This window comes from Vidua chalybeata, chromosome 3 (assembly GCF_026979565.1).
Source record: "Vidua chalybeata isolate OUT-0048 chromosome 3, bVidCha1 merged haplotype, whole genome shotgun sequence".
Taxonomy (NCBI): Eukaryota; Metazoa; Chordata; class Aves; order Passeriformes; family Viduidae; genus Vidua; species Vidua chalybeata.
This window is the reverse complement of record NC_071532.1, coordinates 45,944,230-45,969,705: the sequence shown is the minus strand read 5'-3', so window position 1 is coordinate 45,969,705 and position 25,476 is coordinate 45,944,230. Positions and strand designations below refer to the sequence as shown.

Sequence of the window (25,476 nt, the reverse complement as noted above, 5' to 3'; positions counted from 1 at the left end):
GTTCACATGGACATAGGAGTTCCTCATACACGAACCTAGATAGAATCTCGTCTAAGAAGCATTTTTTTCTTATTTGAAAAAAGGCAGTGTGAGTTTGGGTAATGTAATGGAGTTAAATCTAGTGCAGCCTTGATGCAATAGCTCAGTAAGTGAAATATGTTCATGCATTTCTAAATTTTGGCTAATGTCTAAAAAGCCAGCTCAATACACTGAAAACACCATATCCAGAAATAAGAACAATGCATTTGTAAATAATATGCACTAAGGAAAGATGTGGAAACTTTTCTTGCAGATAAGCAGAGGAGACTTAAGCACAGTTTCACTGTCCAGTTACAAATGATGAGGCATCAAAGGCAATGTTTACCATGGCTGACAATTTCAGCATAAGTTTGTACATACATCTGTAAACATTGCTCTGAATGTAGTACATCTCTCTGTATGTGCATGCACAGTAGAGTCACACATATCCTTCTGAGATATACACAGTGCATGGAGATGTATTGACACAATATACACACCATACAGCACATGTTGGAATAGGCCATGAAATAAGCAGCACTTAATGTTTTCCCATGTTACCTGTGCTCCTTCCATTAAGCAACGCCTGACAGGGATTGGCTCTCTTGAGCCATCTTGATATCTAAAGTTAAGCAAAGCATCCTCAGACACATCTAGGAATGCATCTGGAAATAACTACAATGATATTTCTCAAGAAATACAATCTATGTTATATTTTGAATGCGTAGTGAGAGTGGTGAAGAGCAGTCAAAGTCCCAGATGGGGACTTACAGCATAGGTAATGAGTTTGCCAGTTAAGATTGTGAAGAACTGTCAGTGACATCAAATGCTGTGATGCTCAATCTCAGCCAAGTTGCAGTGTCATGGTGTATGAAATGAAATAAACATAGTGTAGAATTCCCATTCATACACAATTTGTTTTCAACAAATAGCACAACTGCATTATCTCTGCCTTACTTTAAAAGCTGAAGTACAAAAATGCCCAAAAATGTATCAGACATTACAAATTAGCATTTTCCCCAATACCCTTCTGGCAGTTCAAAAATGTAGAAGTAGAGAAGTGCAGATGCTATAAATGATCTATGCCTGCTACAAGGAAGAACATCCTAATTAAATGAAGTTTTTAATTCCATGAAAACCTGAATGTCATGCATGCTTTAGCTAAGCTTCCAAACAGAAGTGTTTGGGTATCATGGGAGTGCAGTGCATGAGTCAGAAAAGGCAGCCATCACTATGAACACCTCGGCATCACCAGACATCTCTGCATACCCTTCGGGCTAACAAGAAGCAACCTACAAATATGTATCAGTTTGACCTGCTCCCAGAAGCCAGTGCAGTAGTATTTGAATGGGTAAATACATAAAAGATAAAAAGAATATATAAAATAGAAAATCACAGAGTGTGGAAGCAGGTTGTGAATAGGGACAGTAGATTTGCATGGATCAAAAAATATTCAGAACTACCACAATGAATATGTATGGGGTTTTTTTTAATTTTCAAATGCATTAAAATACTTGATGATTCATGAGCTGTGTGAAGTTCAAGTTAGTGGGGGTTTGGGAGAACATCCCTAGGGACAGGTTATCCCCCTGGTCAGGCTTGGTGAACAGACCACTTATGGCATAGACCATTTTTGCCAATAAGGAGCTAGCAAATGTGAAGCCTTCTCCAGTTGTTCTTGATATATTTTATATATTTTTAGAAAAGAAAGTATCAGACATCAACACTTTACAACTCCTGAAATTAGTAAAGTGTCTTTTGATAAGGTAAGATCAGATAGCTTTGCATAGAGGGATTGTGAAAGGAAAAGAAAAAATGCCTGATAACAAGACAGGCTTGTAGAGCATATTTTAGCACAAGAATCTAGGAGCCACCTGGAGGAAAATGAGGGTTTAGAATCTTGAATATAAATTTGAATAGTGATGCATAGTCAGATGGGTAAGGGGTGAGTGAAAAGCAGTTTATAAATAGTATGACACTGCTTGACCATCCCTACTGTATATAGGGTAGCATGATGATAACTATTTTTAAAATTATTGATATTGCTGATTAGGGAAAAAAGTTTAAAACTTCCTTTTGCTTTGATGTTTGCATTCTGTAGAGGAAAACCAAGTGTACTTTGGGATCTCTACTCACTTTTAGATATATAAGGTTGATAATGAACCAAGACTTTTTAGAATATTCTTGCAGAATACATGAAGAAATATAACAATAAAGACAGCAAAGTAAGAAAATGAAGCTGTACATAATTGAGAAAGGTCACCAACTCTCTCAGAATATCTGTGTGCATATTCCTACAGCCAGAACCCTATAGGCTATTTATTGTTTAGGGTACACAGATCCACAAGTTTAGATCCTGGGAAGTACTCAGGCCTTTCCTGTATTTGTTTAGCTTTAAACAGTGCTAGATTGATTTGCTTTTGTTGAAAGTGTGTTATGCAGGAGTACTAAAAAGTGCTTCATGCACCATGGCCCCTGCCCTCCGATGTTCAGATCAGACATCTCTCACTGCCTATACCAGTACAGAAGTAATAAATTTCTATCACAATTTTACACTGAAAAAGCCAAACATATACTATAATGTATTTTGTTGCCTGTTCAGAGGCTGATAGTGATTGGGGTCTATTTTATGAAGCTTTCTCCAGACTACCCAATGGCTCCTGTCTGGCTATCGCTTCTGACTTTTTGGTTCTTTTCATATGGAGTCTAATCCTGTATTATTGCAATTAACAGAGACTGGTCTCTGGAAAGCCAGCTTTCAGAGCTGTGAGGAGAGTTAATGGGACTGAGCTGTTTGTCTGCCATGAGAATTATGCTTTCTACTGTGTTTCTGACTTAATTTTCCTCAAAACAGATGAAATATTACACCACTGTACTTCCTAAAAGTAACTCTGTGTTATTGGTCTTGCATTGTTCTTCTTCTGCAACCTATTATGTGTGCCTGTGATCATAAATAATATATCCACTAGTGCATACAGCTAAAATTCTTGTGTGTGCATGGGTTTAAAGCAAATACAGCAACATAAAATACAAATTAAATTGATGCCCACTGTACTTGTAACACAGCCAAATTATTAATATTTTATAGTGCATATTCCAGTAAATAAATAACAACTAAATTGATCTATGCTACAATATGTGTATACATACACATTTTATGATGCCTGTAAATAACATTTTAAAGCCTGTTCACACATCAAAAGACAGGATATTTATTTCTCTGTTAGAACAATGCAAGGATTTAACTCTTCCTATTACGTAAACAATGGTGACAGACGCTTTCAAGGAAGCTTAACTTCAATAAAAATAATAGCTTCCCATTTTAAAATCAATACTAATATACCATAAATCCCCTGATGAACTCCAGCTTCCTTACATGCTCTCACGTTTTGTGTATTAGGGGCACAGCACTACTCTAGATATCAGAATATAATAATATGGCAATATATATAGATATAGATATATATTTAAATGGTAAAACATTTTTAGGTCAACTTGAGTAATGAATATATTTCAAATATATGCATCTTTCTATAAATAAAGGTAATTAATTTTCTTTGCAACATGGGTGTCTTTGTGTGTGGCTAGCAAACCAGCAAAGCAATTCTGGTATCTTTAGTTCAAAATGCAATTGTGACATAGATGAAGCTTTAACATTTTTCTTTTTTGTACTAAAACTGTACTTGCAGTAGAGTTTAATATAATTTATGAGATTACTTTAGGGTAGACATTTTAAACAACTCATACAAAAGAGAATTTGTTTAAATGACAAGAAAGCTAGGTATAATCTATTCATTTCTCAAGCAGACCTTTATGAATCACTTTAAAAGGACACTACAGCTGAAGACTGAAGAGCAATATTTATCAACATTAAATAAAACATTTGGTGAAATATGTATAAATATTTCTTTATATGAACATAACACAAAATTAAATAGTTCAGATACACAGACACCATTTAATATATTTCCACTGTTGTCAAAATCATCTGTAAACACCATCTCACACTGAATACAAAAGCAGCTTTAACATCAGTTCTGTGTTCACAACACTGATGCCCCTTTGTAAAATAAGATACTTGTTTTATTTTCAGCAAAATAAGAGTCTAAGCAATAAAAAAAAGTTTTGGTCAGTTCAAAGGAGAATACAAAATAATCTTTCAACATGTAACTAAATCAGATTTAGAGCAACAGTTTAAAGTACAATCCTTTCCCCAGGGGACCTCTGACTTTTATAAATCATGTTTGGTGCAGACTACCTCACAAATACCAGGAAATACTGGTCATGTCTAAACTATAAATATTAAAGCCCTTTTAAAATTGTCTTTATCAAAATTTGCCAGGTTACAAATTGGCAATATCACATTTTTCACACCACCGAATAACCTAGTGTCAAACGGATTTAGGTGCACTTCTCCTGATGATTTTTAAAACAGGTTGTGGAAAACAAACACTTTTTAGTGAGCATCCTTCACATGCAAAAATAAAGCATTTCTTTGAGACAAATCACTTGCATCTGAAGATCACCTGGGCAGACAGTGGAAGCAGCAGGGCTCCACCAACTTGAACTTTCATCGGAAGCCATAGAGATACTGCACACAGGATCTGAGCTGGCTCTGAGAAGGGTGGTGCATCCCCACAGTGCAAGTCAAGACAAGGTGTTGCAGGAGCCATGTGTGCTTCAACAGCAGCACAGCCTCCCCAGCAGGACATGGAGCTGCTGCTTATGGTTGCACCTACCTGGCTCCTGAGCAGCTCCCTTTCAACATTGGTACTGTGCAGCCCAGATCTGGGTTCTCATCATCCTATGCCCTGCCAAGATAGTTTTACGCTCTTCCCTGAATGTAGCCTTCAATTCCTTTCCCCTTTGTATCTTTTAAAGAGGCATGATCACTTGAGGAGACTCTGTGCTCAAGATTAAGGTTTTGTGGGCAAGTACCCAATTATAAAGCTCTGTAAACTCACAGGCTATGTTTTCATTTTCTCAGTTTGAAATGTGGACACCATGTTTTGGTTCTAGGCATAAACTTGAATTTCAGGTGGCAAATAATGAGCTATATACTTATAACATGATTTTCGGACTTTTAAAAAGTTTCAATCACATGTAATCATGATGGGGGGCCCTGTAAAACCTAGAACAAAGAGGTCACCTCTTTCCTGGCATGTGTGTATTTCAGAGGTGTGAATGTATGCTATGCATACATACACACTCACACACACATATATAACATCAGCTGCACCATAGATACTCAGAAATCAGGAATCAGGGATACAATTAACAATATATCAGAAGAGAAGTAAACAGGAAGCACTACCAGGACAACAAGAGGCAATTTTTCAACTTATACGGTGTCTCAAATAATTTCATAAGCCTGTTTCACTATCTTTCTACATCTGTATGTAAATTGAATTGAAAGTTGTTGGATTCCTTGGAAAAAGAAAAGTTGGGCTAGCTAGATGTGCTTACCTGAGATCCCAGAGTTGATTATAATCAAAGAGCTGGGCAGATCAGTAATGGGTTTATAATTGCTATACAGCTTCTGGCAAATTCATAGGAAAACTTTATTAAATCTTTCACTCCTTAGTAAAAATGTTGAAGTTTCTTAGTTTTGGCTGAATGTGGATTGACTTTTATATTAAACTGGATTTATTGAAAGGATAAATAATCCTGGCAGCTGCTTTCATGTCTTGATGTTTAAATCATAGAATCAGCACCCTGGAACCACCTTCCCACCCCAACCCATCCTGCCTCATCCCCTACTATCTTGCCCATCCTGCCCTGTCCTGTGCCATCCTGTTCTGTCCTATCCCATCCCATCCTGTCCCATCCCATCACATCCCTGCTTCATTATGTTTTTATTTGTTTAAAAAATACTATTCTATGAAGCCTCCCTAGGGATCCGCTTATGAAAAATGATGGACTGCCTTTGCTGATACTGCTGTTTGCGTCGTTTTCGTTTGTCACACTGGCACAGCAGCAGCATCTTGAAAGTGTTTCTGAATGTTTTGTTACACAGTGCATAGCACATGGGGTTCACTGTGCTATTGATGTAGCAAAGCCAATACCCCAGGTGCCAGAAAGTTTTGGGGATACAGCTGCAAAAAGTGTTCACCAGGACCATGATGTTATATGGGGTCCAGGTAATGATGAAGGCAAACAAAATGGCACTGAGTGTCTGTGCTGCTTTCTTTTCTTTAATAAGTGACATTCGTTTTCGTTTTGTGATCTGACTTCTGGTCTTCAAGGCAAACTTTTTTGCCAGGGTTGCTTCCTTAAAGGACAAGGGCAGGACTGTCGATGTCTTGGTGACTGATGAGATGCCATCAGAAGCTGTGGTTGTCTCTTCTGATTCTGGTTCAACTGGAAGCTTAGTAAAGCTCTTTTGGAAATTTCCACCATCCTGAACACCTTTGGGAGGGTGCAATTTTTTAGGTTTCTTTTCCTTCAATTCTGTGTCGGATTTCTGCAGTTCATCCCCTGACTCATGCAAATCTTCCGAGGAGGGTAATTTTGTGGAATTGAGGATAGCACTGTGACCAGGAAGCTTCAGCACAATTGAATAGATGGCTCTGGTCTCTGCAGCAATGTCTTCTTCATCAGAGGAGGCTGAATTTTCAAGGGAGGCAGCAGCATCATTGTTGTTCCAGCTGTCACTGCTGCTATGCTCTTGGTCCCCCTGATCTGTGCTGGGTTCCCAGCTCTTCATTGTGAGCCAGAAGTGGCAGCGTCTGTATTTCTTTCGGGCAGAGCGTTTCATGTTCTGACGTTGCAGCTCGTAGCTGCTGCAGCTCCGGGAGCTGCCTGTCTGGTGCACAAAGCGTGCTGCCTCTGCTTCACTGCCCGAAGCCTGTAGCCCTGCTAACTCTTTGGTGCGTTTCTCCGTCTCCTTGTAGATCCTCCAATACAAAATACTCATAATGGTGACCGGCAAATAAAAGGCAGCTATGGCAGTGCCAAAAGTGATGATAGGCTCACTTAGAAACTGGATGAAACATTCATCAGGAGGCACAGTCCTCTCCCCAACAAAATACTGCCAAAACAAAATGGCAGGGGCCCAAAGAACAAAAGAGACGATCCATGCTAAACCAATCATTACCCCAGCCCTTTTGGTTGTTCGTTTGGCTCTGTATGTCAGTGGCCTAGTGATGGAAAAATACCTGTCAAAACTTATCACAAGGAGATTCATGACAGAGGCATTACTGGCGACATAGTCAATGGAGAGCCAAAGATCACAGGCCAAGCTTCCCAAAGCCCAGTGATCCATGATGATGTATGTGGTATAAAGATTCATGGAAAGAACACCGATGATCAAATCTGCACAAGCAAGGCTCAACAAGAAGTAGTTGTTGACTGTTTTCAGCTGTTTGTTAACCTTAAATGCAACAATCACTAAGATGTTTCCTATGATGGTCACCAGTGCAAGGATCCCAGTGAGGAAAGCAATCAAAACTACTTGCCAGACAGTGTGTCCACCCAGAGGGTCTTTGCTTGTGGCATTCAGGGTCATGTTTGTTGATTCCACAGTGGAGAAAGTAAAACTCTCTGTGGTCTGAGGGAAATCATAGCTGCCAATGAGTGATGCTGCTTCATCAAGGAGTCCCAGTCCATGTGAATCTCTCTTCCAGAAGGAGCTCACATTAGGTAAAAGGGGCGAGGATGAACTGTTTTTATGCAGGATCATTGTGGCTCTCTGACACAGTCTGTAGCAGAGAAAAACCAAACAAAAATCAAGTGAACAGGTGAAGATGTCAAATAATTGTCCTCATACTTGTACATAAAATCACTTTAGCACTTTGAAAGATGTCTTTAAAATGCCAAGCTGCCTGAGACACATTTCAAGTCAAACCTGTATATGATAGCACTAAGTTTCCAGACTGTGATTACTTTGAGCTCTTTGTAGTGATCAATTTGTGTTTCCTTATAAACATTCAATTACAGAAGAACCACAATCCCAGGAGAATTTGAATGCACAGTAGTATTAAAATGCCCCCGAACTCTAACTCTGAATTAAAACACGCCCTGCAAGATCTGTCCTGAACTCAAAATCTCAAAAATCCTGGAGCCTTTAAAAATTAAGTTCCAATCATATGAAGCCACAAATCTTCCAAGTTCCAATCTACACTGGTCCCCACTGCTATCCTGGCTCTAGCAAAATAGAGCCACAGCTTCTCTGCTGCCTCCAGCTATAGTTGATGACAAACAAAAATATTGTTCTGCCTTTCCTTAAATTATGGAGATACAAGCCAGCATAATTTCAAGCTACTCTAACCTGTGAGGCTGCAAAACTCTTCCTTTCTGCTATCTGATAAAAGTAGTAAAAGTTCTCATTAGCACCTTTTGCAGATGCCACTATTAATTTTTTTCATGCATATTTTTATACTTAGGATTTTGCATATCTAATGACTTCAAAATTTCTTTGGGGGCAACGCATGGTAAAAGTTCCTTTTAAATTATGGTCTCTAGAGTCAGGAAAATAACCTTTGGCAAATGTATGTCAAAGCAATCACTAAACACTTTAGGAAAATAGCAGAAAAAAGCATGAAAGGGATTCATAATTAAGCTTTAATCCTTTTCCCCAAGTACTAACATAAAATGAAAACATGCTCAGAATAGGAACTTGCAATTCTCTTATTTCTCAGCTTCTCTAGTCAGCCGACTAGATCCCTAGCAAGAAATGAATTATATCATCAAGAAGAAAAAAATCAGCTGAAAAAGTCCATCATTGACTGTAAACATTGAGCAAAATATGCTGTCAATATTTTTTTGTTTTCTAAATGTGAGTCCTTCCAGAGTCAATATGTCAATAATTGTGAGTCCTTCCAGAGTCAATAATGGCACGAGATAATAATGAGTATCAAATTACACTGATTTTACATAAAAATATTTACCCAAAAGAGGAGGGTTTGGTTCTGTTTTTCTAATAAATTTCTAAATTCTGCTTTCCCTTGAACTGTACTTGCTTTTATTATGAAGGCATAAGACACTTTGGGATTTTAAATGGTGCAGTTTCTTTGACGTATGCAGTAAATAGATCAGCAATGCCTTTCCTTTGCTCATGCAGGACAACTAACACAAACTTCTCCCCTATTTCAATATCTAGTGTAAAGAAGGTTTTATTGTTTCTTTTTATTAATAGGAACAGAAGGTTACAATGAAGATGACATATTATAATCTATTATAATCTAATTCAGTCCACTTTTAACACATTCATCATTGTATAATTCAGAATATGAACACAATAATAATGAATAAATATTGCTCTGGTAAATCACACAGTTAAATGTTAAGTCTTTTCCTGATAGAATGACTGAAAACTCAGAGCAGCTCAACTTCTAAAAAGAAAAATGGTAAGACAGGACTGCTGGAAACCATCCTTGTTGCAATATTTTATTTCAGAAGCAGGCATTTTTTCCAGAGCTGTCAGACAGGATGAGGTCAAAACCAGAATAGTATGAGAGAATTCTCAAATAATGATATTTGCTAAATATATGCCAGAAATTATTAATGTTATAGGGTGCAGACCTTTCTTCACTCACACTAGGGACAGAGAGCAGAGGATGAAAGCCAGAATGCATCCGCTCTGCAGCCGTAAGTTTCTAAAACCTCTGTAGGGCAACAGCCAATCCAGTCAAGTATTGGTTGAGAAGTCTGACAGGTACATTTAGATGGCAATGATATCATTATACTTCTTTTTCATAAAAAAAAGATAAGCTGGCATCTTCTAACACACAAGAAAAGATCAGGAAGAATATATTGATAAAGGAGATCAAACTTCCACTAAAATGGATAGAATTAAAAAAAAATCACTTAGAAGTGATGGTAAAAATAACAGTATTACTAAGAAATAAAAATAGTTAACAGTTAGGTAGTAGTTCCTATTTTCATTGTATAACACAACCATGAGCTAATCTGAGTGTTAGCCTTGGAAATCCAAAACAAATACCATAAGAGATAAGAGATACAAATAATCTTGCAAAATTAATATGTAAATGCCACACTATCTATCACTAAGTCCACAAACTAATTGTGAATTCTATTTAACTGTAGACTTTGAAATGGAGTTCCAACGGAAATGTAATGATAAATCCTTTCAGAAATGCCATGATTCAAAAGACTCATGATGAGGAGTCCTGGGATCATCATAATTCAGCTGTAGTCTTTCAGACACTGAAGAAGTTTTGGAACCAAACCTTTCTTTCTCAGGTCAGTTCATTCATGTCTGGACTTCAAAGTAGTTTCTCTAAGCTATTGTTTCAATGAAAACCTGAACAGTCCTTAGCAGTCCAGTAACTGAGGAAAAGGAGAAACTGAGAACAACCCACCATCTGTCTCCTACTTTCCAGTGCAATCCAATTTTTTAAACTCCGCAGGGATTAGCAGGAACCCTAAACTCACATTGACTGCACTATTTGATAAAATGGAAGTGCCAGTGGGATGATTAGTACACCTTTTGTTATTCTGCCTCTTCTACAAGCTCCTGTAATTGAACCATTTAATTAAATAAAAAAATGTATTAACCATATGCTCATGTGCACAGAAAAAAGAAAATATCACTACCGCTACCACCACCACTACAACATACCAGATCAGCACAACTGGATTTTCTTGCCTTTAGAAAACCAAGGCAAGCTACATTATCCATCATTTTCCAAAGCTGCCATGCAGTTTCTGCTTTCTGTATAAGTGCTGCAGGGAAAGAGTGTCCTGGGTTTGACAAGATGACAGTGGGATTTGCAGTGCAGCCACCATCACCTGCCCAGCAAGCCAAGCTCTGACAGAATGATGTGTGACCAAGTGGGAAAGCAGCCACACATACTTCAGTAAAACAAACAGTGCAGCACTGCCTGACTGAGGCAAACATACCAAACTGTGAAATGATTATAGGTTTACATACCATGATAAGAATTTACAAATCATTGGTATGATACACTACATTACAATTTCAAGGCAGGGAGTATCAAAGGAAACTTCTTTTAGCCTAAGAATATATAATTACTTACCTGAGATCATAGTCATGGTATACCTTGTGGGTTTGAGTCTTTTTTGTTCTTGTTTTTGCTTTTTAATAGGATCTTATGAAAAGTACAGGCCAGAGATCATCAGACACAGTGTATACTTCCCAGGATTATTCAGGAAAAGCGTAGGCCCAGTACAGGCAATGGCTATATAGACTTTCATAAACATCCATCCAGCACACCCCTGCTCTCTGCCCAGCCAGAGGGAGTGAGGTATTTGATAGCCCACTAAGACTGATGGAAGGGTAGGAGAAAGCATCTACAAAAATGGTCAATGATTTCAATAAATGGGTATAACCCAGATTTAAAACCCTGAAATTTTGACTAGTCTAATTTATTGCACATTGCTGTAAATAGAAAGTAAAATAGAATAAACAGTAGTAACAGTTCTGTCACACATTTTCAGTGCATTTAATTTCTCTCTACTTATTTCAGATTTAAATGCTTTTGTGAATACTCCATATTTTACCAAAATTTTTCTTTTCCTTAAACCTTCCTATTCAAGAAGTCTATTTTTCTTGTTGTCTTTAAAGGGCTCTAAGAAGGATTTTCTGGGAAGTGAGAGGGCAATCTATGGGCTTGGCTATCTGTGAGCTCAAAACTAGCAAGCCTTTATGGCTGAAGTATTTCACATTGCATCTGTTTACACAGAGAAGAAAATTGCTTACCTTATTTTTCCATTTTCTTCTGCACTGCTCTTATATACATATTAGCCTAAACAGCAGAGAGATCCATGCAGTGATTTATAAAAGTCTTTTCTAACACAGAGAAAGGAAGCCTTCAGAATGTTTAATACAGTTACCTAAACTAGCACATATACTTTGTTCCAAAACTATTATTTGGTAAAATAAAAATATACATTTGAATTACAAGGTTTTCCTAAGATTATTAGCAAGATCATGAATAACAATTTTTCAAAACACACAGAGGTTTTTTTGTTGGTTTTTTTTCTCAAAATACAGTGTATTTTTTCAAAATACAATAAAGAATTTTAAAAGCTTGTAATAGAAAATGAAAGCATTCACAGTTCTATATTTATAGTAGCTCATACCAATTGAAGTTAGTGTAGCACAAAGTACAGGATTCCATATGAATGTTTATGTGGCAACAGGAAGCACAGTGTAATTATCAGTGAACATGACTTCAGATTTACCATGACTATATTACACTTATATTAAATATATTACACTAAATATATTTTAGCTTCTTTAAAGAATGAGAATACCAAGCACACCAGCAAAAATCCTGGCCACTGTCTTGCACATTCACAGTAGATAAAAACAAATGACTGATTGCCATATGCTTATATATATATATCTGCATATACATGTAAGTATATCTACATACAAATGTATATCACATATAGTGTTATGAGTATATGTATATAGAACAGCAGATGAAAGTATATGTATATATATATATATATATTATATATATATATATACACATCTATATACATACATAAAACTGCAGCTACATATACACATAATTTTGTCACATTTTTCCAAATATTGTTATAACGGAAGACTATATCTTTCACTAATTAGTTATCAACTTGATATAGATAATGTTCAGTCAAACATATCCTAGTAACACTTCAACCCAAACTCTTTGACTTTGAATTCTTAAATATATTTTGTTTTCTAAATTCACCTAAATTAAATGCCAGTGCTTTAAAATCACCTTTGTGATTAATGAATTATATTTGCTCATTATTTGCTTACTCTATTTGTGCTGCTAGTGTGAAGTTTAGCATGAGCAATTGAGGAACTCATTTCTCTAGCCATATGGATCCTTTTCATTACTTTGAAGAGTGTACAGAGAACCTAATTCATAGCACAGAGCTACCTGATTCATCTCCCTTGCAGCCCTGCAGCCAGAGGAAAGGAGCATCCCTCCTGGGGGACAGAGGCAAGGGGATGCTACTTCAAGTGTTCTTGCTGGGACACCTAAGGATGGCAGACTGGGAGTACCTGAGTCTGTGCACCTGGCACAGCCAGGAAATGCACTCTAAAGCTGGGCCATGACAAAAGCCTCTTCTGTGCCTTAACTTGCCAATTAGCTTTTGCCAAACATCTACCATCTCCTTCACTAGGACTGAGAGACTTATGTTCATATTGCCCTGCCATATCCCATTGGCAGCTGTACCTGCCACATCCTCTGGGGATGTGATTGCTTAAACTGTGTTTGCTTTTACAGAATTTGCTCTTCCAAACACCTTACTTCTTGTAGTATGAACCCTTCACTGAGCGTTTTTATATTATGCTAGAAATGCAACTTTGAAAGTGTTTCAATGACCAGTGACTTCAGTGGAAACATCTGCTAATTTATATGGCCTCAAAAATAAGAATAAATACTGTGTTGCCATTAAGACCAGACAAGAAAAATCTCAGACGTTGCGTCTGGGCAAAAAATCCAGATATGCATTTCTGATCTCTTTCACTTAAGACTTCCATCAAAGACTAAATTTATTATACAACCTGTATAATTCTCTTGCATATTTTTTTTTACAAATATGCCCTCTATAACAAAGATACATCCTAGTCCGCATAGTTAAAGGACAGTGATTTTCACAGATTTACTGGTGTTTCTGTACTATTTATTATTTATTTACTCCATGACCCAATACTCATTCACACCAAGAATTTCAGTTTCAAAATAATCCTATCTTGAAATCCTCTAAAATATCAGAAGTTTCAGAAATGAGCTACTAATCTCACCTGTGACAGGCCTCAGGGCAGTGCAGGTTTCTCACATGCAGTGGCAGCTGACTTGCCAAAGGAAGATCACTAATCTTTCTTGACAAGTGCACTTAGTGGTTATTGTCGAAACAATTAATACACAACAAAGTGAAGTCTTCAAAAGCCTGAGCTTGGACATGTCTAGAGTTTTCAAATGCTTGAAAACCAGAGCAAATCAAGTCTTGCCTAATTAAGATTGCAGTAAATATTGACTATCAGCTCAGTTAAATCTGAGGTACAATTCTTTAAAGAGATGAAATAATTTAAATTCCATGCAGTTTCAGTGAGCTTTATTAAAATTACACCCTATCTGATATTGGAGGAAACAGACATGCAGCCTGAAGTTCCTAAGAATTTCAAATACTGAGGGTTTTACTCACTTTGAGCAAACCACTGTGAACTAACTGACTTTGCAAACTTTGACTCTGACTTTGGGGACAGGAAAGTTTGGAAAAAGGGTTTATTACTACACTGAATATAAATACAGTATTAGATTTAAATGAAAGAAGAATACATGCCTTTCAATTATCTCCTCTATTTGTGAGAAGTGCATATATTTTCCTTTGAATGAAACCTGTTCATCTTAGAGACTTCGTTTCACTATTTTATTATGTATGCACTTTTTAACCCAGGATTTATTAATATTTTGTTAAATAGTATAATGTTGGATCAGAGTTGTGATCTAGATTTTCAGCTCTCTTTATGAAACACTGTCCATTGACTCCACAGATAATCCTCCCAGTGAGATATTTAAAGTCACATTAAAATGTTCACTATGTGAAATAAAGTAACGGGAACTCTTAAGCTTAATTATATCATTGTCACAGATGTTGTTAAATGATAGAATACCTCGAATCAACATGGAAAAATAGTGTCTAAAGAGAAAAAAAAATCAAGTCTTGTCAGTGATTTCTCCTCTTTTACTGAAATGGCATCGTCCACTTTAAAAATAATCATGTTTGAGCATATCAATATTGAGAAGAGCTTGTTATCAATTCTAGATAAAGCAAAAAAAAGTTATATTTCTAATCCTGCCTAACTTTTAGTAATACTTGCATGCATTTAAATTCCACATTTAATGTCAATATTAGCCATTAAGAACCTTCACAGTGAACAACAAACCTCATAGGCAGATCTCTTTACTATCTTAAATGGTACTGCTTTAAAATGAAGCAATCAATAGATTATGCCTTAAAAAGAAATAAACTTTTGCTTTTTCTGTTTGCTTACTACACAATACACCTCCAGAGAAAACCAGAACACCATACAAACACTTTTCAAGTATCAAAGAATTCAGAGAGCCTGGAAACTGAGCTCTAAAGAAGCTCACCTGACACCTGACACAATCTTTTCAATTTCATTTATCTGCAAGAAGAAAATGAAATGACAAAATGTCTGTCAAGCCTTGAAAACAGAAAATTGAAAATAGTATTTTCTGGAAATCTTTTCCATGGTGGGAAAAGAAATAGCCCAAACAACAACAACAACACCAACAACAACAACAAAATTGTAGGAAAGCCTCCTCAAACCACAGATTTTCTGCTTTTCAAAACAATATGTTTTTTACTTTCAGAAACTTATTTCATTTTCTCTCAGCTTAGAGCTGAATCTCAGATATTTTGTAACAAAAAGTGCTGAAAGAAGATGAACTCCATTCCATTGTTCATTAAGGGAAAATTAAAAAATATTTGTGTTTCCATCAAGGTCTGGCATAGAACTATCCAAGTCTGGATATGATGTCATGTTTACCTGGAGTCAGGTCCTGTTATATGAAAGATCTCTAACATACATAATTTAAATGTGTTAAACAACATGAACTTGAACTTCCTTGGAGTGTCAGAATCTGAAGGTTTCTAGATTGAACTATTGCTAACCACTGTGTTTTCTACTCTAACTATGGCACTGCATGCAAGTACTAAAAGAGCAGATTATCTACTTTGGCATTTGTTGATGATGGATAGTGTGGCAACTTAACATAAGACGAAGTAAAGTGACTTGAAAAATGCTAGGAAATTCTCTATTAAGGGAAATTTACTGTTATTGGCTTTGGTGATTGAAATATTACTGCTATCTACTGTGGCAAACCCAATACTCCCACACAGGACAGATGGTTTACTTAAAAAGTGAAAGAAAAAAACCTCACAACCCTGTTCAGAGGTTTCAGCTAGAGAAGAGAAATCACTAAGAACAATCTACTGGCTCATGAAATCTACATAGCTTTTTGGACACAAACTATTTATATAGAAAAGGAAATTTTATAAGAAACTTTGTGTCAGAATGTTATGATATTAATATAAAACACTGCTTATTATTTTGTCTAAATAATGCCTTAAAGCATGCAATTGTAATAATGTGTTAAAGCATTTTTTCTTGGTGCCAAGTTATCACAGTTACTTCAGAAAATAACATTTTCAATGTATTTATTTATTTGTTTTACAGAATGAAAATTCTTATAATCTGAGACTTGGGGATATCTTTTCACACTGATAAGCTTATGAACTGTGCTAGTAATTTATTGGAATGGATTTATTGCTGGGGAGGTAGAGTTCTGTGTCCATCCTTTTTATGTATTATATTTCTTTAATACATTTGCAAACAAAATGCTATTTTATGGTTGAAACTGAATATTTTTTACCTCAGTGAAATATCTTGGTAAATAATCAAGAAAAAAGGGAAGATACTTGTTTCTTTAGTCACCAGGATGCTTAAAGTCAATCTTTCCATCTATTTAAAAGTGCAGTTTAATACTCACTAGGTGGCACAATAGTTATTCAGAAGCAAAAGTTTGGACTTGGCAACAAAATCTTAACCAGTCTCTCATAAGGCCTTTGTTTTATACATAGAAATTACAAACCAAATTATATCTATTCCTTGATAGGGACAGATAAAGTAAATGCATGTCATTCAAGTACTGGTCTCAAACTAGCAGCCAAATTGCAGAAAACTGTGTTCCCTGATGTAGTTTAAATTAAATTCTTTTTTTTTTCTTCCCCGTTGGAATAGACATGTCTGCAAGCCCTAGTAGAATTCTGTAAATGAATCAAAATGGCCCACTCCAAACTTCAACCCTCTTTATGCATGCTGCCAGGAATTTGTAAAGTCTCTGGGAAATTGATGGTGGCAGGCGCTGTGGATTTTAATACATGCAAGCAATTGTTCTTTAGTGAGATACAGACAAGTAATCAAATAATGCTCCAATGCTATGCTCCTTTTTTAGGCTTTGTTTGCAGGGCTTGTGGGTTTCTTTCGGCTGTTTGTTCAAAGATGTGCCCAAGTGGGCATGTCACTAAATGGAGACATCTCCAATGAAAACAGACTTGATAGAGAGGGAGGAGGCACTAAGGAAAAAATAATTTTTAGCTATTCTACATAAATGCCTGTTGGTAGCCCTCATGACAGGGTTCTCTTCCTACTAAGATTTAACTAGGTTTGCTTTACTATCTCCTTTTCTTCCCATTTTAGATGCATCCCTATAATTTGAAGGTTTTGAACTACAGTTTTAAAAAATCAATGCCAGTATAGAGAATACGCATTCACAAGGCAGTGATTTTATTCTGTGTGCAAAATGGATCTGCTCCAGCAATTCACTGCAGTTACACCACAGAGTATTGACTTCTTTAAGACCTTCTTCTATGATGGTTTTAGGAGTTTTGTAGTAAAAGAGGCATAAGGCTGAGGAGGGAAAATGAAGTACTCAAGCTTAAGGAAGTTAATTGTGGAAGTCAATGTATTCCTAATTCTGTCTCAGTATCTCTACACACTACAGTGCGGCGTGGGTTTTCGCTCTCCCTGGCTGCACGTGGCTCTTGGGAGCCCAGCTGTGGCGTAGCTTCCATGTGCTGCCGGGGTTTGCTGCCGCGGGTTCCCGGACACGGCTCCGTGTCTCGGGCACGTGGGCTGGCCAGCCTCTGTTACTGTGCGCTAGGGATCCAGTAAAGAGGTAAGGAATTTGTCCATTTACTCTGTGCTTGGCAGGAACAGTTTATTGGTCATGTGGCGCGGTTCGATGGAAAGACGCGACCACTCCCAGCACTCGCATGGGACAAAATGGCGCCTGGGTGCCATGGAGGGGCGGGGCAAGAGGATCCACGGCCTGCCGGCCAATAGGGGCGGCTGCCGTGGCGGTGACGCCACAACAGCGACCAACCAGAGAACTCCGCAGGGGCGGGCACCGAGCCTTGGGCTGAGCGAGATCATGTGGATTGGGGTGGCCGGCACGGAGTTTCCCAGGGCCGGACGGCAGGGTGATTACAGGAGCGGCAGAGGGGGAAGATCCGGCAGCAGGCAGCGTGGGGCCAGAAACCGCGGGGGGGAACAACACGGGGGGTCCGCGGGATTACAGAACTTGACTTATTTTAACATAAATTAAAAACCCTAATCTAAACCCAAACTCCAGGATGCAACACTACAGGAGGAGTGATGTATGCAGATCTTTAAAATAATATCACCTTCCATTGAAAGGGTAGTGCAAGGCTGAATTTAGTAAATCACAGGCACTCCCTAACTTTCATATACACAACTTTGTAAAATGAAGGATCTTGAACTATATCTTTGAAGGGTTTTGTCTACACGATTCTAAAATTTTAGGATGATTCCATCAACAAAAAAGACCATTTTTAAATTCAGCAACTATATTTTCATGTATTACACTACAAGTTGTCTATTCATTATCTAGCTAATATAGTCATGGTACTTTGCAGTCCCTTTGTGTTTCTGTTTCTGAGGATCTGGGCATTCTCTGCATGGCAAGTAGAAAGACATGGAAATATAATTACATTAGCTGTAAAGGTTGCTATCTAAGTAACACGATTTTGCTTCTAAAATAAGAAGGTAGAGTGGACTCATGAACTGTTTGCATTTTCCTTTTCAAGCCTATAAAGCCTGCATTTTGTAAACCCATTACAGTCTAGGATAAGCAACAAAAGACTTAAAATCAGGAGTCCTACAAAAATTAGAAGGAAAATATTTCTCCTAGCTTTGATTGCTCATAGGATTGGCAAATATAATATGCTATTTTCAGAAAGGAAATAGAAAGCTAGAAGAAAGAGAATCTGTACCTGGAAAAAAAAATCTCCTGCTCTAAAAGGTCAGAAGTATTTTAATGCTTGAACTAAGAGTAGGGATACATGCACATTTTTGCACAAAGTCCCATTGCTTCAAAAAAGAAGAAATAATGCTGCATTATTTCTTTCCATTCATCTGAGTCTTCCAGCTGCCCCACTTTAATGCTTTGATTTGCCACGGAGCTGTACTTCTGTGGTTCTATCTGATCAATTATTTTTTAGAATCAGAAAAGAATTCTGTATTTGGTTGCCACTCAGGATGGTATTTTGTTTGTTGCTCTTTTAATCTTTCTTGTCAGTCCTACAGGGATACATGTGGGTAAAAGCTCCTAGGACTAAGTAGTCTTAATTAGGTAAGTATCTGCAGCAATCCATGGACAGACTCCAGAGAAGATAAAACAATTTTGGATTTCTACTGGTGGACATCAGAGAAGAGGACAAATTTAAACCTCAGTTGCTGCTATTGGTACCTTCTTGCCCCATTTCTTGCAGGATTAAAGGCTTGCTATGAAAAGGTCAGTGCAGGCTTTGTCTTTTGCTCTCCTGCATGACTTGAGCAACAACTCTCAGAGGTGTTTCAAACTCAGCGTTCCCAGTTTGCAGGACTTGTGAGCTGGATCCTTGTATTCAGCCAGAATGTAAGTGTACTGCAGTATCACTGTGTTCTTAAGACACTGTCCTGTAGGCCAGGGCGTGTCCTTTGGAGAGAATGAGGTGTGGCTCGGGTTTGCATCTAGGGCAGGTGTACCAGGAGAAGAGTGGAATGGTCAGCATAAACTGCACATGCTTGTGAATGTTTGGGTACTAAAAGCACCTGCATGAAATTTCACTGCACAAACAAAACCAATCTAGATAAAGAAAAAAGGAACACAAATTATAAAATACAATACAAAGATGTATGATGGTACAATGTTGTAACTCCTTATGGGAACCTGAAGTCAGCAGGTAAAGCAGGGAGGGTGTGAAGGCAATCCTTCCTTTTGGGATAACGATTCTTGTAACGGAAAGTAGCAACAGAATCACTTGAAGGGAAAAGGCATTTCCATTACTTGGAGCAGCAATTTCCTGTCATCAGTTCTCCCTCTTCCTATGGTGCTCTTATTGCTACGAGAAAAGCTACTACAACCACACGTGGTCTGGAGAGGAGTACAAGTATAATGGACTGAACAGGTTAAGAACAGCTGGGGCTTGTAACCCTCTTCTACAGAAGAAAGCATCTTCAACAATGAATTACTCAAGAGAAAGAATTGGTTGAAAATGGCTGGAAAAATGCCACTTTCCTAAGAACTGAATTTTTTCTTTGTCATGGCAGAAATACAGATTCAAAGAGTAGGAAGAGAAGACCAAAGGTTTTGTTAATATCAGAATTTTATATCAGAACAAGACAAGTGCACTGAGTTGTTTTGGCATATATTATAAACAAATCAATGTCTTATTTATCCTATGTCTGACAACAAAAGTGCCAGTGATGATCTTAGTGAAGAGAAGGAAGAAGCCATACTGGCGCCCAGGCTTTCAGGAAACTCACACTTTTTGTTAAATAAATACATAAATCCCTCACCCACTTACATCAATCTCATACCATTTCAGCTGAGACTTGAGATCTGATTGCAGATGCTTGGTATGGTAGTATGAAGAACAGAGCTAAAAAGAGAATCAAGTTTCCAAAGAGACCAGGAATTATGTCAAAGCCAGTGAAGCTGTGAGCCAATGCCAGGTGATGGCAGATAAACACGTGGGCTTCTGAGTCAAGTCCTGCTTTCTGCCACCCCAGCTGCTGCAGATGAAGCAAATCCACCATACTTGCTCCTGAAGAAGTCATTGCATGGGACATCTCTGATTCAGTACCATTTTATGAGAGAAAGGAGGCAGGGAGAACTGAATTTCAATAACGTAGTTAGACATTAAAAGTCACAGATGAGAAAAAGAATGCATTTCCAGGCTTAACCTCACATCAGTCAATGGTGGTAGCTGGGAACTGCAACATCTCCTTGCTAACAGGGAGGCAGTGATTGCTGAAGGAGGAGGAGTTTATGGTATTTCAGCAAACCCGTGGGCACAAGGAAAAGACACTGAATTTATCTGTGTCACCTGAAATACAGGGGCAGAAGGCATCTGGAAGGAAACAAGCTGGCTGCTCAAGTGGCTCCATGCTGAAATAACACAAAAGACCTGGAGTCCACATCCCAGATGGCTTTTTTATATTTTTTTCTTGGAAGTGATATTCATATTTTATTGAGAAGTAAAGGCAAGGGACATAGCAATGTTATTAGGAAAGTGAACATGTTAATGTGTTAACATTTGGAAAACCTTGATCTTCAGGAGGTCAAACACTTGCAATGTAGTACTGGTAGCACTAGACAGGCAACTTTGAGCAGTGTAGGAATGCACCTGAGCTGTTATATTTATGCACATCATCAGTACAGCACACAGCAGGATTTTCTAGATTTTTTGCTGTACTGTGGATTTATCATCAAAATGGCAGTATTTCCCTGCCATTCTCAATACTGCATGCCAAATTTTCTAAATTTTCTAACTAAATAATTATTGAAAAGTAAAGCATTGGTATATTTATCCATCACTGAAAAATACCTGTTGACTTTGAACTGGCATTTAGCATCCAGTATTTCCAGCTTTTTCAAAAATCCAAAAATCCTACCTCAGCAAATGTGGCCCAGTTTGAGAGATTATCTGCATTTCTGCTGAAGTTACTGATAAATTATAAATTAATAAAAGCATTCAAAGATTTTGAAAGAAGTAATATTAACTTAACTACTAACACTTCAGAATATTAATTGCTGCCAGAATACTGGTAAGACTTTCAAAAGGCAAAATGTATCCATGAGGGACTGCGTGGAATCACAGTCGCTTGGATAGGTATTAATGTTTGCCTGAGCTTTTGAAATAGAGACTAACACTTAAATCTCACTGTAGCCTCTTTTGACCTGAGCTTGCTTTTCCAAATGTCTCTGTGTCCACATCAATCCCTTTCACTAATCCTTACTGCTGCTTCACCATTTTTCTAGCTGAAAATGTATCCATGCAGGCAGTAACCTCCAAGTTCTACATTATTAGTGAATACAAATAAGCTCTGATTCTTTAGGATTCATGTAAACCTATCAATATTCCCATGCTGGCTGTGCTTTCAACTGCAGGAGAAACACTCCACACCAACAGCTGCAGCATATTAAAAATCAAAAATGAGGGTTTTGATGACACTTGCACATTTCTGCCCTTTCTTCTGTTCTCTATCACTTATTTACTTACAGGAGGAAATGTACCACCTATTTTTTACTACTAGAAATAATTTTCAAATGATAGTATCTAGATGAATCAATGTTTTACTAGAGTCTCTCTACTTATCAATACTTTTTTCTTTCACGAAAATGAGGGAAAGCTTTTCTGAGAAGGTGAAATAAAAATGTGTGCTTTACTTGTAAAAATCTGAGAGTTAGGAAATAAGAAATGCCAGTGTAATTTGAAATATTGTCCCTAATTCCAATGCTGCAAGATTTCACACTGAGTTTATTTCAACACACTGTTTGCAATTTAAACTTCTTGTCTATTTGAGTAATTTAAGCACATTTGCAAAGCTTCTCATTTCTCTTAGTTGAAAAGAAAAGAAAAGAAAAGAAAGAAAAGAAAAGAAAAGAAAAGAAAAGAAAAGAAAAGAAAAGAAAAGAGAGAAAAAAGACAGGAAAGGAAACCAGTATAAATGAAGTCTTACTATTACTTAGGACCAAAAAATTTGGCCATTAGAAGAAGGTGAACTGGAGCCATGAATATGCAGATTTGCTGGCATGGACAATGAGAAGGTCATCTGGAAATGGGGGGCACAAGAAGAAACGGAAGAAGAAAGAGAAATACTTGTATCAGAAGAGGGAAATGGAAGACATTTACAGTTCCAGTCATACTTCAATCTCTAGTACAGGGGAGTTAGGGAGTGATGGGGATGTGGCTTACAGGGAGCGCATGGTCAGAGACAGCACACAAAATCTCTAAAGCTATTGCCTCATTTGCAAGCCCTCGTTACCCCAAGGAGATGAAAGGCTGGGATTTTACTCTGTGTGTGCCAAAAAAACCCCAGGTATGGGAAGCAAGTGCAGCAGGGTCTCAGTTTTGTGACCTGAGTGCCTGGCTCCCAAGTGCTAACTTCACTGTGCTTTCCACTGGCTGCAGTTTTTCCAGGTGCACTGCTGGGTTGGGATCCTGTGCAGGAAATATCACAATGTAACTTACCACTAACAGCCCCCACAACACAGCAGGTCAGAGCTCATTTAAGACTGCCAGTATTTGCTAGTTTTTTTCATTTATTCATTGAAACTGATGTCCAGAAGTCAAGCTAATCAGAAGAACAAGAAATCAAATCTGGAAGCGGTGTACCTGAGTAAATAAATCACAGATTACACTTACAGTGCCTTCCTCTGGCCTAGTCAAAGGCAGAGAGCACCAGTCATAACCTAAATGCATAAGTGGAGAGGAAAACAAGATTGCTAACAAAATATTTGGGGATAGCTGATACACAGGAACATTGGGTAGGAGTTTGGGATGCCTCATTTAGTAGCTATTCAGGAAGGAACTAATGGGGCTTTCACTTTAATATATATATACACATTTATATATATTTCTCATTCATTTGGATGGCTGCATCAAGTACTTTTTCTTTCCACAGTCTGATACACATCAATATAACCTAACTCATAACTGTTTTTCAAAAAATCTATATCAGTATTAAATAGGAATGTCTTTTTGCAAAACCAGAAAGTTATAGAAAAGTAATTTCTCTATTAGAAGGTTACGTCAAGGCAGATTTTTCCATTAAATAATTTCACTGGAGTGTATACTTGAATTGATAGAAGTGAAATGCAAGCAAATTCAGACAACTTAATTCTCTAAGAGCTGTATATTAAAAGGGGATGGCAATGAGGTTTTTCTTTCTTTAGGAAGATACTTTTTTTTCTTCTAACATGTAAAGAATTTTACAAACAGCAAACATTTTTGTTTCCTTGTTGTTGTAAAAACCAGCTCATAAATCAATACTTTATAGTAAAAAGACCCATTCAAAAATCTTCCCCTGTATATACTTAAGCACAGAGTCCTTGTGCATGAATTATCACATGGTTAGAGAAGTCAACAGGTTACACTCAGCTCTATTCTCAAAAGGAGTCACTGGTGTGCCATTCTGTAATCCCTTATTTTTATAAATGGGTACTAAAATCCATTTATTTACCTAATCACTATGTCCAAGTCCCAACTGAATTATTCTGCAAGACATATTCATGCCTTTGGAATAAAAGTCCTTAAAGCTAAGAGGAAACAACTAATAGCTATTTAATCTGACCTTTTCCTTAAAGCCAGGTAAATATCAAACCCTAGTTTGCATGTCTAAATGGAATGTGATTTGAGAAACCCAAGTGGAATAATGATACTTTTCCCGTGTCTTGCTATTGCACCTAATTAGAACAGTCACCCAAAAGGACCCTGACTCTGCTTCCTTCGCTTATCTTCAGGAGTGGACATAGATAGTGCAAGTAAACCTAGAGGGGAAATTCAGATCATTCAGCATTGCAGAGGATTGCCATCAACTGGATTAATAAATCTGCACTTTTTAAATTGGACGTAGCAGGTTTCCCTTTGTGTATTTGTCTCCTGCTAACCAATAAAGCCTGAAATTTAACCTCCAAGGGAGTTGCATGGAAGACTCCCAGTGGTTCTGGGAGCAGCCTGTTCCATGAGCTCAAAAGCTTCTCGGAGTGACTTCTCTGTCCTTATGAGGCTTCTGTTAGACCACTCACATTCCTCACGTCCAGGCTGCTATCATGCCCTTAATAGACTTTGATGTAGACTTTTAAATAACAAACAGTTCTGATTTCTTTTTCATTATTTTATTATTCTGTTTGATGTAAGATCTTCACCTGAACTTGTTCTAAATATACCCAAATGTCAGAGTTTCTTTATATCTGTGCTAATACGACTTTTCTAAATTTTTTATTGACCTATTGACCTCTTATTTTTCATTCAGTTCACTTCCATCTATGCAAAATGGTCTTATTTATGATGTTCTTATTTATGATGTATTCTAATAACTCACAGAGGCAAGTAAGTTCAGAAAACATAAAAGAAGGATTATTTTTCAAGTATTTGTTTTCTGAAAAAACAGTATTAAGTCTGGATGATAGTAAATTATGGACAGCAGTTATGTTTTCACTCAAAATGGTCTCAACAGGAAGAAGCAATTTCCAAATATGTATGTCTGTAAAGAAGTCTTTGTTTCCCTACAAGTTTAGACCTGCAGCTTATAGAACGGATTCTAAAAAATTAATTACTAAACTGACCATTGGGAAACCTTTAGCTCCTCAGTGCTGTGCAGCTCAGCTCTACAAAAACCTCCTGTGCTGCCCTGTGTTCTTCATGCATGCATGTTCTTAAATCTGGTTAAATCTACTTTGGATTTAATGTGCCTAAGTCTACTTACTTTATCAGGAGAGAGCATGTTACCTGCAGAGACCACACACCTAGTCATGACTGATAAACCTGAAAAATAAAGCAACCTGAATATAATGCTATGTAATTTTAAAACAAAACAAAAATTAATCTGATTCACATGTTGTTTTTATTCACATGCTTTTAAGATTCCAA

At 37.3% G+C, this 25,476-nt stretch overlaps 1 protein-coding gene across 1 annotated transcript in view; it reads right to left on the bottom strand.

Annotated features, from left to right (window-relative positions):
• Positions 1-5,896: 5,896 nt before the first annotated feature.
• Positions 5,897-25,476, bottom strand: part of CHRM3 (cholinergic receptor muscarinic 3) — a 177,220-nt gene continuing 157,640 nt past the window's right edge. The window contains exon 2 of the mRNA XM_053939699.1: positions 5,897-7,718. Coding sequence (XP_053795674.1) covers positions 5,897-7,699 — 1,803 coding nt within the window. The 5' untranslated portion in view covers positions 7,700-7,718. The remainder of the gene's footprint in view (positions 7,719-25,476) is intronic.